Here is a 13,814-nt window from a genome sequence, read left to right as displayed (position 1 = left end):
ATTTGAAAATTGTCTTTTATATCTTAATTAACCTTTAACTAGTTTAGCTAGAACCATCTTACATCTTTGAATCGACAAATCGTAGCTGCTGTGTCTCTATCTCTCAATTAGAAAACTCGAAAGGAATCTATAAGATGTTACATTTGTTTTGTTTTCAATTCGTGTTTTCAGGGAAATTGGAAAGCAGCTGACCATGCTGATAGCAATGGTTTGGTTTCTGGGCATGCGTACACTCTGACCGCAGTTAAACGATGCAGGACTGTTAATGGTGCAACTTACAATCTCGTCCGAATTAGAAACCCGTGGGGTAACGCCACAGAATGGAATGGCGAATGGAGCGATAGGTAAGTGTTTCCTTTTCCCGTCCTCTTCAGTGAAGAATGTTGTCTGTTATTAAAGTGGCGATTTTTCAAAAAATGCCATTTAAAAAAAAATTCATCTCTGATTAGAAATGGGTTCTTGGACTCAGAGAATACATCTGCTGAGTACGTATTTACCTTACACTTTCGACTAAAACAGGATACACATTCGTAACGTTGTGTTCCTCCCTGCGATCAGACGAGATCAGACGACGGTGTGATACCCAAGTATACAGATTCTTAGCCAGTGACAATATTAACATACATACATATCTAAGTGAAGTCAGTTTTATACTGTGTTTTAAGATTAAAACACGAGAAGGTCCACAAAACAATAATTTTAACATTATAACGAACGATAAAGGAAATGAAAGTGCGCGGTAGTCACATTGGGGTGGAACCTTTCTAAATTTATAGACCCGATGATTTTATTACTTTTGGCATTATATAAAGTAAGTAAAACGTTATGATGATGCCAGAATGTAAATGACTGATACATCTTTGAATATCATCATAAAAATATGTATTTTATATTATTTTTTTGTCTAGTTCTGATAAATGGAATAACGTCTCCGATGATATGAAAATGTTCATTGGTTATACCAATAAAGATGATGGAGAATTTTGGTAAGTACGGTTTTGTATTTCAGTCACATGTTTCTGTGATTATAAAAAAAATCCACTTTTTGGCAATCAAATAACACCCCTAATTACTAAGATATGTTCATTCACCCACACGGTAATTAGGCTTTCTATGAGTAATTTATCATTGTGTAGTAACGATTTTCAAGAAGATGCTCTTTTGTTTATAGTGTACTCACGGCAAATTTATATACATTTGCAATAGATGCGACCACACTGATGGCTACCGGATGAATAACTACATATGACGAGTTTAACTAAAATGCTAGTTGACCGACACGGGGAGTGCACTTCTATCATAATTACAAATTTTGAGTGCTCCCTAAAGCTGCACAATAAATTCAATACTATCAAAGTTGCAAAGTATATTACTTAGAAGGAAGGGTACAGTGCTGTTTGACCAAAGGGAAATATACGTGACTGCCTTATTCCATGAATATTTTGAATTTTTTTAGCAATTTTAGTACAAATACTTTATTCCTGATATTTTTGAGAAAATAGACTTATATATGACGTCACATGCCGTCAGAAATTCCAACCAGGTCCTGCAATAGTAATATTTAGGTCGGACTCTTTTCTTTCTGACAGGATGACTTACGACGATTTTTGCCAACACTTCAATGAAGTGACGGTGTGTACAGTTGGACCTGACTTCGACGGCAATGGTATAGCTGATATTGCCGAAGACGGAGAACAGTCGTATGTCTTGAAAACACTGCGTGGTAGCTGGGTGGCTGGACATACTGCGGGAGGGTCACGAAATGACCTGCAATCTTTCATCAAAAATCCACAGTTTGTGTTTACATTAACAGAAGCAGGTAAGAAAAAAAATACACAGATAGGCCAACAACTTCTGATTTGTACAAGAGAAATTTAAAGGGTGGAAATACAACGTAGAATGTTTTGATCAGACGGTTTCCCCATGTGTATGCACCCTTTGAAAGCAAAATGTAAAGAACGCCATCAATGGTCAGAATGTGGATAAGTAGAGAAAATCATTTTAAGGCAGGGATGTCTATCACTATAGCTAGCCAGTTGATTTAGTGCCTCAATACTCTCCAATAATCTCGAATACTTCACAGACTTACGTTAAAACTAATCATGCAAACAAAACATTCTTGCAGATTCTTGGGATCCAGAAGAAGATGACATCGAGGAGAAGGGAAAATGTTCAGTTGTAATTGCACTGATGCAGGAATATCGACGAAAAAATCGACAACTACCTACTAAATATCACCAAATAGGATTTACCATATACAAGGTATGGTACCTACACAAACACGCAACCTTTAATCTACACAATATCCTTCGGTGGTATAACACATAAGAGCTCTTACACTCTTCACTGATTGGCCAAGACCATCTCACGTGGTATGAACTAGTTTTCCATGGTGACCTAAATTTGCATACAACGGGCACATTTCGTTTCTATTTGCCCTAGGGCACTGTAGTACTAGCAATGGAGTCCTGCGTTACTTTATAAGTATGTGCTAATCCATGGCCATAATTAATGATGTGGATAACATAAATCAAGTGTACTTTTACAGATGAATGCATTATATGACCTAAAGTTGAAGAAGTGTCACTTAATTAATAAATGATTGATTTTAGATATCACACGGTGCTATGATTTTGTACCATAATTGTTCCGTCCTACAGACTGACGACCCAAACGAACGTTTACCAGTGGAGCATTTTATGTACAACTACCCTGATGGTAAATCTGGTGTTTATATTAATTACCGTGAGGTCAATAAACGATTTCTATTGGACCCTGGCAGCTATGTCCTGATACCGTCCACCTATGCTAAGGACAGTGAAGCTTCATTCCTTATAAGGATATTTGCAGAGAACAATTTTGAATGCCAGTAAGTATACTTGCAGGTCCTACGTCAATTAGACACTCTCTTTAATGTGTTTTAGTTGATGTATGAGAGAGAGAGAGAGAGAGAGAGAGAGAGAGAGAGAGAGAGAGAGAGAGAGAGAGAGAGAGAGAGAGAGAGAGAGAGAGAGAGAGAGAGAGAGAGAGAGAGAGAGAGAGAGAGAGAGAGAGAGAGAGAGAGAGAGAGAGAGAGAGAGAGAGAGAGAGAGAGAGAGAGAGAGAGAGGGGAGGTAAGGGTAAGGGGGTATGTTCCTAGCAATCTTACGCATTTCGTCTGCAATCTTTCTAACATTATTTTTTTTACACAATTCTTACTTCAAGTCAACTACCAAATGCCTGTACTTGATTCCATCCTGACGTTCCATAGACTTTACCATATGGTTAATTTACAGTCCACTCCCACAAAAGCCTGGATTTTACTTCAACGTGTGACTCATCAATGGTGTCCTTCCAGTGAATTCCCGGTGTTTGAACTTTACTTTACTCCATGAGTAAATTGCTTACTGCCGGCGAACTATATTTGAAATACTAAGATTTGAACCTTGACTTCACCGCTGTATTCCAAGGATAACTAGAACTGCTTTGCAGCCAGTGAACTACTAAATACTTTGTAACTACTGGAAGAAATGGTTTACTTTCAAAGAATTCCTAGTCTCTGAACGTTAGTTCCATCCCTTTTCGGACAAATTATTAACTGTTGGCAAAATACCCGTTGCTTTTACATTCTGTTATTCTACACCAAGAAGTAACATTTCAATGTCAGTGACTTAAACACTACCAGTCTACCACCCAATCAATCCATATCAGTCAGTTCCAAATCATTCAAATCATTGATAAGAATATAATATATATATTTTGTATCGTTCTGTTTGTTTGAACCCAGTATAAAAGTTGATGTCCTGTATACACATTGAATATAATAATCTTAAACTCGAGTTGTTTTTATTCTCATTCAATGTGAAGAAATCAGGAGGTCATCATACAACTTTTTGAAAGGGAAGTGAAATTATATAAAAATTAAACCATTTTAGAATCTAGTAACCTTTATGACTACTGTAAATAAAAAAACCTCCAAAAATTTATTGTATTTGTTCAACGCCTCAAAAGGGGCAAAGTTTGGATAGATTTGAACAAATTAGATTTTTTTCAGGGAAATTGGTCCGTGAAGGACATTATCTAGTTTGAACTCATAATTTGACTGTCGGTGTTTGCTCAATTCATATTATCGAATCCTGCCGAATTTATCATAATAATTACGTAAATATACACAAATATAGAATCATGACTGCTTGATTTGTTTTTGTATATACCATTCTCAAATATATTCTTAAACTGTATAAATTTGATGGATATTTCATATATATTACTGTCGTTGAAAAGTGTAAAAATGTAAATATCATTGAATGAACGTTTTGCCGATTTTTACTTTGTTGAAACAGAACGTAGCGAGAATCTTATAATCTTATGAAAATGTCAGTCAATCAAGTATTTCTAGTAATAAAATAAAATAAATAATTTATGGATAATTCAGCGACTTGACTATTATTTCTGTTGTTATCGTTATATCTGTCATGTTTTTTTTTTGATGCTCATATTTTTGGTCTGTCTGTCTGTCTGTCTGTCTGTCTGTCTGTCTGTCTGTCTGTCTGTCTGTCTGTCTGTCTGTCTGTCTGTCTGTATGTATGTGTGTGTGTATGTATGTATGTATGTATGTATGTATGTATGTATGTATGTATGTGTGTGTGTGTGTGTGTGTGTGCGTGCGTGCGTGCGTGCGTGCGTGCGTGTGTGTGTGTATGTGTATGTATGTATGTATGTATGTATGTATGTATGTATGTATGTATGCATGTATGTATGCATGCATGCATGCATGCATGCATCCATGTATGTATGTATGTACTATGTATGTATGTATGTATGTATGTATGTATGTATGTATGTATGTATGTTAGCCAGGGTGGTGCTATGATTGTTCTCGTTTGTTTGAAATCGGGAATTGAATATGACAGCATGTGAATTCCTACAACCTACACATTTGTGATATGTAATAATTGAAATGTACATCGTAATATTAATACGTTGTGAACCAAATTGTTTTAAATTCGCAGGTGGTTTAGTGTAAGGCATGTATGCAATGACAATTTTAACACTTCCAATAAACTTTGACGACTTTGTAGTGCAGTGTGGCAGGGACGTAAATTGACTTGATGAGATGTAGCTGTAGTTGTAATGGTATAATCCACTTTTATCTTGGGCTACGGTAAATGTGGGTTTAATATTTCACTATAACATAATTTGACATCGCCCACTCCCCCTATCAAATAACGTCACTGATTGCGCTTTATGGATAATAAAAGATGCAAGGAATTCGAAAGAATTTCCGCCCGAACATGAAGGGATCTTTCTCTCCCCCCTCCCTCTCTCTCCCTCCCCCCTCTCTCCATCCCCCTTCTCTGTCTGCCTTTCTGTCCGTCTGTCTGTCTGTCTGTCTGTCTGTCTCCTCTCCCTCCCACTCTCTCTCCCTCCCTCCCCCTGTCTGTCTGTCTGTCTGTCTGTCTGTCTGTCTGTCTGTCTGTCTGTCTGTCTGTCTGTCTGTCTGTTGTCTGTCTGTCTCTCTCTCTCCCTCTCTCTCTCTCTCTCTCTCTCTCTCTCTCTCTCTCTCTCTCTCTCTCTCTCTCTCTCTCTCTCTCTCTCTCTCACTCTCTCTCTCCCTCCAAATACGACCCCGGCGGACCTTTTTCTTCAGACGAGTCTATTACAATGTAAAATAGCTGTCTGGCGAAGATGATTGTTAATCCTTAAGTTTGTGACCTCAATTGCCTCAAGCTTATTCATGGCCGTGTCTACTTCACTGTACTGTTAATTGTCGAGTTGGTTTTACTGAAGAGATGTGTATACATGTACATGTACTGTACACAATCAATGAAATACCATTACAGGAAGGGAAGCCGTTAGTGAGGAGGTTTCGTGTTACATCGTGGATATTATTTCTGTAATGAAATATAAATGTTTATGTGTTGCGCCCACCACGTATACAGACCCAAGGAAACATAAAGGCATTCTTATACGGTTATTAACAGCGGAGTGACATGACTCGATGAACCCAAACAGAGAATGGTTTCGCATGTGTTAAAGTTAAAACGTGTACTTTCAATAGAGAGGTGAATAACAGTCATGCCATCCCACAAAATAAAGTGTTCAAAATGAAAAAGCTTTTATTTAAACTGCACTGAATGAAGTCATTGTACGTTACAGGCAAAAGGTTAACTATTGACGTTTTCATTTCCGAAGGCTTCTACGTTTTCCCATCACAGTGTGCCAATTGGCACAGAATAAAGTACAATTCCTACACATACAGGGCAAGTCTTCCTTTTTATCGTCCCTGTCCTCTCTGACATAAAAAAAAGGCAGACAAAAGATGGTCTCTAGACTTGTCAATTTAAGGTATTTTGTAGCACAAAAATATGTCCTAACATCAGTATGCCAAATACATATAATGCGTGTCATTAAAATCAAAATTTTTATTACAGGTTCATTTTTCATAATTTCCAGTTCAAAGTTTGCTCGGATGAAGGTTTAAGTAAATTGTTATGCTACGTTCTGTCTATAGTCAGTACAATGTCTCAATATAAATCCTACAATGGTTAGAAAAGTCGACGAACCAAGCCTATTATTCGATCCATGTCTACGGTAATAAGCTGACATTATATAGCATCGTCAAGCCACATGCCTCTTTTGCATGTAAACGGCACTGTACAAGTACTACAACAGAGCAAATACAACTCCTGACAGCATGATGGATTCCTTCATAGACATGTTTGGGTGTCGGGAGTCATAGTTCAGAAACAAGATTACTGAACGCGAAAAAATATGTTATTGTATTATAGCTGTAAAGACATGTTGTTGAAGACACACATGTAGTCTATGCTAAGTGTGTTATGTGAAAGTCGCTTAAACAATATCTACTTCCTGGAGCATGTGGAGGGAATGTAATACTAGATGCTTGGAAAGTTCCTGTGGGAACCGCATTAAAATTGACCTCGTCTGAACTTGTCAGATTTTCCAACTCGATGATTAATTTTGTATACTGTAGAGCTACTTGTCTATGTGTTACCATGGTTACTGTCTATTAAACTCGCCATCTTCTATTTGTATGATTCCTCTGTGACTTCATTCAAGGTATCATTGGTCTTTTAGCCAGTATTGCATCTGATAATGACCCGGTTCTTTTCACTTCCACTTCTCGAAAGCCTTGCCTTTCAAGTAGTTTCCTGACCTCCTCACAGGACCGTTGCCTCGTTCCGTTGAAAGCTAATGAACTCAAAGAAAACATGTGTGTGAAGTAGGGACCTTGCTTGTCATCATCGAAAAGTTTCTCAAGCAGTAGGATAGCTCCTCCGGGAACCATGGTAGCGAAGACTTTTTTCAACAGGAATGCTGCTGCGTCGTCTGTCATGACATTAATGATGTGGGACAAAATGTACAAATCGCAATAAGGCAGGGAATCTTTCATTGGGTCGCCAGTCTCGAATACTAAGTTGCCAGGAATACTCGATTCCAGGATGAACTTGTGGGCAGCATCAATGGCAGCAGGACGATCAAACACATTGACGGTCATAGTAGGGTAGGTTTGTGCCAGTGCTAGTCCGACTGTACCACTCCCACCTCCCAGGTCACAAGCCTCGCGGTACGACGATAAATCAAAACAATCCAGAACCACTGGAGTATTGAACACGCGAGAAAGTGCATGCTTAGATGCATAGAATCCCATAGCTTTCTTAGCATCTTTGTTGATAATATCCGAGAAGGTTTGGCCCTGGAAGGTCCGCCCTACCTGTGACTGACCCTCTTGTACCGCATGCTTGAAATTAGACTGTACAGGATACGCCACCTGGCCTTGGATCATGATATAGGGATAGAGCGACTCTGTACTGGTTGTCACCAAATACTTACTGGCAAGTGATGTGTTCCTGTATATTGGCTTGGCGTAGTTTGTACCTTCGATTTTCTCGACGTATCCAAGTGACATCAACGCGTTCAACAGTTCTTGGGTGGCTACAGCGTCTGCATGTATTGCGTCCACCACTTGTTGCGCTGTCAATCCTTTATTCTCGATGTGGTCGAAAAGACGAAGATGACAGGCCGCTACCAGTGCTTGGGTAACGGCGTAAGAATGAACGTGGGCAAGAATTTCAATAGCTTCAGCACCATTTTCTGCCATGTTTGAAAGAGTTTGATGTATCTGTTGTTGGTACGGTGACAATATGACGGAAGTTCACACTCGCTGCTCGGAATAAAATGCACCGGTTTCCTAAAGAGTGTCACACATATACATATATATACAAGTGGGATCGGATTACGCATGCGTAGCGATGACTTAAACTATCGTCATCCTTCGTACCATATATGGGACCGAAGAAAAAAAGTAAGATCACTTACGCTACTTTTCTGAACCAATTGATTTGCCTAATCGTGTCTGAGCACGTAAACAAATGGAGTCTTCCCGAGGTTATTCAAGGTCAGATGAAATAGCCCCAGATGGAAAGATTAGACATTCGAAACAGAATAGCCGAATAAACAAAATATCATTTTACACCTCTGCGTTTAGGGGGGTTTAAGATTAGACACCGAGGAAGTTAGTCAAGTTTCATCTATGTATGAGTAAAATATAGCTGTGGAACGTCTGTAAACCGCACACCATGGGACAAATCTACTACATGTACATACACCTCATCATAATGACGAATCGAACAAATATTTTGTGACTTGAAGGTGATGGAACGAACAAACAATGTACTCGCCTTTAAGCCCATTCCAAACAACTGAGCTAACAAGTTAATTGACCCAAGCATGGCGTCAATGTGTTCACCAACTGTACTAATAATGGTATACGGGGGTGGAGTGTTGGCACGTGTTGTTCGCAAATGCACTGAAGATGACACACTGCAATTTAGTCGACGTACAGATGCAAGAATAACATGTACCCTCCCTTTGTACATTCCTTGGCATAGCATACATAGTTCGTACACTCATGTTTTAGCAATCTGTTTATATACTATTACAAAATTCAATGTAAAGAGTTTATAACAAGTTATACTATGCGATACCAATATGTCTGACAAAATTTAGGAGCTCCCTTCAATGGAATTCTTTCGAATTCGGCCTCTTTCAATAATACTGCATTTCTTTTCTGAATCAGTTAATTCCATGCAGACCCAAATGCTATAATATGCAAGCTTTTAAATGTAGGACTTCCGAGTGGTTTATCTTAAATTTAAATTTTCGAAACGCATATTACACAAAAAAAGTGAACATGTCGTATTATTTATATTTTGTATCTCCAAAAAATGCCAATATAATTCTTCAGATGTTTTCGTTTTATCTTGAAAGAAATATTGGGGGAATAATGATTAGTGGAGATTGACGAAGCTGTAATTTGTTATTTTATGTGATGATGAAATAATCTATAATAATATGATAATACAGTGCCACCACATTGTCTCTCAAATGGTTAAACATTACGGCAACCTGTACAACTCCAGACTAAAACTAAATACTTATGATCACCGCCCATCATCCTTTCATCCCATCGGTAAATTGCATGGAATCAATAATACTGTATGCTTGTTTGCTTCTAGGCGTGTCCTTGATCTGTAGCTGTATGTTTTAGGTGGATGTCTCGGTCCCTAGGCGCTCCTCTCTCCCTCTGCCTGCTTGCTTGCCTGCCTGCTCATCCATTTATTTATTTGCCCACCCGCCCGCCCGCCCACCCACCCGTCTGCCTATCTATCCATCTATCCATCTATCTATCTATCTATCTATCTATCTATCTATCTATCTATCTATCTATCTATCTATCTATCTATCTATCTATCTATCTATCTATCTATCTATCTATCTATCTATCTATCTGTATGTCTGTCTGTCTGTCTGTCTGTCTGTCTGTCTGTCTGTCTGTCTGTCTGTCTGTCTGTCTGTCTGTCTGTCTGTCTAGTACATACCTTCCTACCTACCTACCTACCTACCCGTCTGTCCAGCTGTAGGCTGTCCAGGCTGTCTGTCTGTCTGTCAGTCAGTCAGTCAGTCAGTCAGTCAGTCAGTCAGTCTGTCTGTCTGTCTGTCTGTCTGTCTGTCTGTCTGTCTGTATTGTCTTTACTGTGTCTGTCTTTACTGTATCTGTCTGTCACGTTGTGTTCATTTATCTTAACTTAACGACAAAAATTTTGGGAAATTCATCCACGGTGACTACGTTAATAAGTGATACGGTGGACTATCATCACCTTATGGATCATGCATAGCGGAAATGTCGAATCAACGCAGTAACAACAAACGACGCAACGGATTTATGACTTGAGTGTTTCCTATTTCGAGACGGTAGCTAGCTAGGACGAAGGAATGTTGGAGTTGTCTCCGGTTTATTTAAGGAACAAATATTCGAGAAAATTTATGTGATATACACGTACTAGGTGAAACCAAAGTCCACACGTGAACTATATTTAGGTCTTGTTTGGTGAATCAATTTATAGTTGTTCTAACACATGTCCAGATGCGTATTTGACTGTGTATTCGTAAGTTTTGATTGCTATAGCGGTGTTTCATTCTCGCAAACCATAGTTATTATTTCTACCACTGGACTTCGAAATAAAAGTAGGGACCGACTTGTTAGTATATCGCTAATAAATAATACCGTGCAATATGTCTATACGCATAGGATATATATATACACACACTGGAAATCAATTGAGCAGAAGTTTTTAAAAAAATGAAAACGTCGTCAGGCTCAACAAAAATCTTACAAACACGGCGTTTTGCCATAGACTGTACACTGAGATACGCCGTGTCGTTTCACCCTCACCAGTCTCCTCATCGGAGGGTTTTTTCGATGTGTGAGGGCGCCCCGTCACGGCGTACCTTACAGACGAGGCATGACAAAAATATTAATCTTACTATGGCAAGCAGTTTATTGCGATAGTCAAGTGAAATATTTTCACATTGAAATTAAATGATCGTAACTTGGAACAAGTTCCCACCTACCTACATCCCCATAGGGCTAACTTGAAGTAAGTTGGTAACTTGGAACAAGTTCCCACCTACCTACATCCCCATAGGGCTAACTTGGTAAGCTAAGTAAGTTGATAACTTGGAACAAGTTCCCACCTACCTACATCCCCATAGGGCTAACTTGGTAAGCTAAGTAAGTTGGTAACTTGGAACAAGTTCCCACCTACCTATATCCCCATAGGGTTAACTTGGTAAGCTAAGTAAGTTGGTAACTTGGAACAAGTTCCCACCTACTTATATATCCCCATAGGGCTAACTTGGTAAGCTAAGTAAGTTGGTAACTAAGGGTTGTCGGTGGCTGAGTGGTAAGTAAGAAGAGTGTCATTCAGTTTGACTCTACCGAACAACTCAGGTTTTCCCCGGGTACTCCGGTTTCCTCCTGAGTGGTTTACCTTACAGACGAGGCATGACAAAAATATTAATCTTACTATGGCAAGCAGTTTATTGCGATAGTCAAGTGAAATATTTTCACATTGAAATTAAATGATGCCCACATTATGCACATAAAAGACACATGAGCAAGTTTGCCAAGATAGCAAAATGCAGATGTAGGTGGGAACCTGTTCCAAGTTAATAATAATCGTTATTTATACTTGATAGTTCTTTAAGCATATAAACACATGTCTCCCAAGAAGTCCAGTGAGGGCCATTCCTCATGGGTTCAGTGTTAATGCAGGAGGAAACCGGAGTACCCGGGGAAAACCTGAGTTGTTCGGTAGAGTCAAACTGAACGACACTCTTCTTACTTACCACTCAGTCACCGACAACTTAACCCTTAGTTACCTAAGTTATCAACTTACTTAGCTTACCAAGTTAGCCCTATGAGGATGTAGGTAGGTGGGAACTTGTTCCAAGTTACCAACTTACTTAGATATCAAGTTAGCCCTATGGGGATGTAGGTAGGTGGGGGCCTTTTCCAAGTTATCAACTTACTTAGCTTACCAAGTTAGCCCTATGGGGATGTAGGTAGGTGGGAACTTCTTCCAAGTTATCAAGTTACTTAGCTTATCAAATTAGCCCTATGGGGATGTAGGTAGGTGGGGGCCTTTTCCAAGTTATCAACTTACTTAGCTTACCAAGTTAGCCCTATGGGGATGTAGGTAGGTGGGAACTTGTTCCAATCGGCTCTTGATAAAGTCTTCTGATCTCAACACACAAGTCAGGCTGCATACAGTTGTTTACAAGAATAACACAAAGAAAATACATCTGTGGAATTTCAGGAAGTAATATTCATTTATTCAAGAAATTCAGTCTAAAATAACAAGGAAAAGATATTTACAGGCAGAGGAAAATAGAATTCAAAACTAAATATTATGACAATATTGGGTCAATCTCATTTCATATACCATGATTGACATGAAAAAACATTCTATTTAAAATACTACTACTTTACATTTCAAAAGTTGCTATGACAACTAATAACTATCATCTACAGCAAGGTACATGTCACGTTGAAAATCACTAATGATGTATATATTATATACACTGGTACCTTCTTGTATATATGTTCATTACAACTATATTCTTGTATATATATAAAAAAAAAAACACAAAAAAAAAAATCAAAACACAATTCTGGACACCCTGGAGCACTATTTTATCACGGCAGTACGAATTTAAAAGTTTCATAATTATTCCCTTATCTACTACATGTACATATGGTGGACGTCAAGTCTGTACTTTTACAGTTGATAGGAAGAGATAGTGTAGTCCCTGAACAGAATCGTTATGATTTACAGCTCCACTCACACAACTCTGGTTTAGTTTGAGACCATGTTGGCATCCACACTAAGTAAGAGATGACATCATAGAAGTCTGAGGTAGATAAATTACAAATGTACCATTCCACATTACAACCAGTGACAAGTAAGTGTTTACATATGCAACGTGTTACAAACAGGGAAAGTGAATAAATGAATTGGATTAATAACATTTAGCACAGCATGTATATGTATTGCATTTCATGATTTGATAACAACAGTTTTATGAGTACATGAAATGCCAGGGAAAATTTGAAATTTGTTTGTGAATGTGAGCTATTATGTAAAGGACATAAATGTGTTCTTATCAAAACCATGCAATGGAAGGTCAATACAGAGGGAAATACTGTGAACATATTTATTTTTGACTGACGTATGAAAAATTAGGCGGCAAGACATTTTAGGACATACCAAGTGTAGTTTATTCTGGCAGACAGAGCAAAGGTGAAATTAACATCATAAATTCTTTTTTGAATTCAGGTATTCCTGCAAATAGACATGTAGTTCTAGGTGAAGTTAAAATTATGCAATTTTAAAATCTTTCAGTTATTTGCAGTTATTAAGTACTAGTTTTAATGTTTATTGTTATTTTAGTGGTGAGTCAGCTACTACTTCATGTTCCGTGTGCATGTTTTATATGAGAGTTCATGATGCCATGGTAACGTCATTGATAACAATATGTAAGTTAATTTGCATACTGTAACAGTATTTTAGCAGGGTTATTTCCATGGAAAAAAACGAACACTTTTTCACGCATTTGGCTTAAATAAATCCACAGTAGAAATCCACACTACAGTATTAACAGTTTGACTGGGGGGGGGGGGGGGAGGGGGGGGATATAGCATAACTGTGAAGATTATTTTCAATTGTATTATCAAAAGTGACATCATTGTTTATATTTACACTCAGTTGCATCACAAACAAACAAACACAATGATGTAAATACATAAACAGTTTTTGACAATGTTAGAGAACACTGGCCCCATTATGTATGTTGTATGTGCACTTTTAAACAGCTGTAGACCTCAAACCAAAATGAAGGAAGCTGTTACATTAGGACTCAGTATGTTACAGTACAGTCTATGTTGATCAGTTTAAAAAAACCAATAC

At 38.2% G+C, this 13,814-nt stretch overlaps 2 protein-coding genes across 2 annotated transcripts in view; one reads left to right on the top strand and one right to left on the bottom strand.

The window, feature by feature from the left end:
- The window catches only part of LOC144446909 (calpain-A-like), a 12,487-nt gene extending 9,614 nt beyond the window's left edge, over positions 1-2,873 (top strand). The window contains exons 8-12 of the mRNA XM_078136755.1: positions 172-344; positions 909-986; positions 1,590-1,819; positions 2,126-2,262; positions 2,661-2,873. Of these exons, the coding sequence (XP_077992881.1) occupies positions 172-344; positions 909-986; positions 1,590-1,819; positions 2,126-2,262; positions 2,661-2,873 (831 nt within the window). The remainder of the gene's footprint in view (positions 1-171; positions 345-908; positions 987-1,589; positions 1,820-2,125; positions 2,263-2,660) is intronic.
- Positions 2,874-6,087: 3,214 nt separating this feature from the next.
- Positions 6,088-8,176, bottom strand: LOC144446528 (acetylserotonin O-methyltransferase-like). Its single transcript, XM_078136312.1, has one exon. It carries the CDS (start codon positions 8,102-8,104, stop codon positions 7,058-7,060), a length of 1,047 nt encoding a protein of 348 aa, XP_077992438.1. The 5' UTR covers positions 8,105-8,176; the 3' UTR covers positions 6,088-7,057.
- Between the last annotated feature and the right edge of the window lie 5,638 nt (positions 8,177-13,814).

Source organism: Glandiceps talaboti, chromosome 15 (genome assembly GCF_964340395.1).
Source record: "Glandiceps talaboti chromosome 15, keGlaTala1.1, whole genome shotgun sequence".
Classification (NCBI taxonomy): Eukaryota; Metazoa; Hemichordata; class Enteropneusta; family Spengelidae; genus Glandiceps; species Glandiceps talaboti.
Note: the sequence above shows the minus strand (reverse complement) of the source record. Positions and strands in the feature narration are given on the sequence as shown.

Bases quoted from the DNA above. Each gene is read 5' to 3' on its own strand.
- LOC144446528 (XM_078136312.1), bottom strand. From the start codon at position 8,104: ATGGCAGAAAATGGTGCTGAAGCTATTGAAATTCTTGCCCACGTTCAT.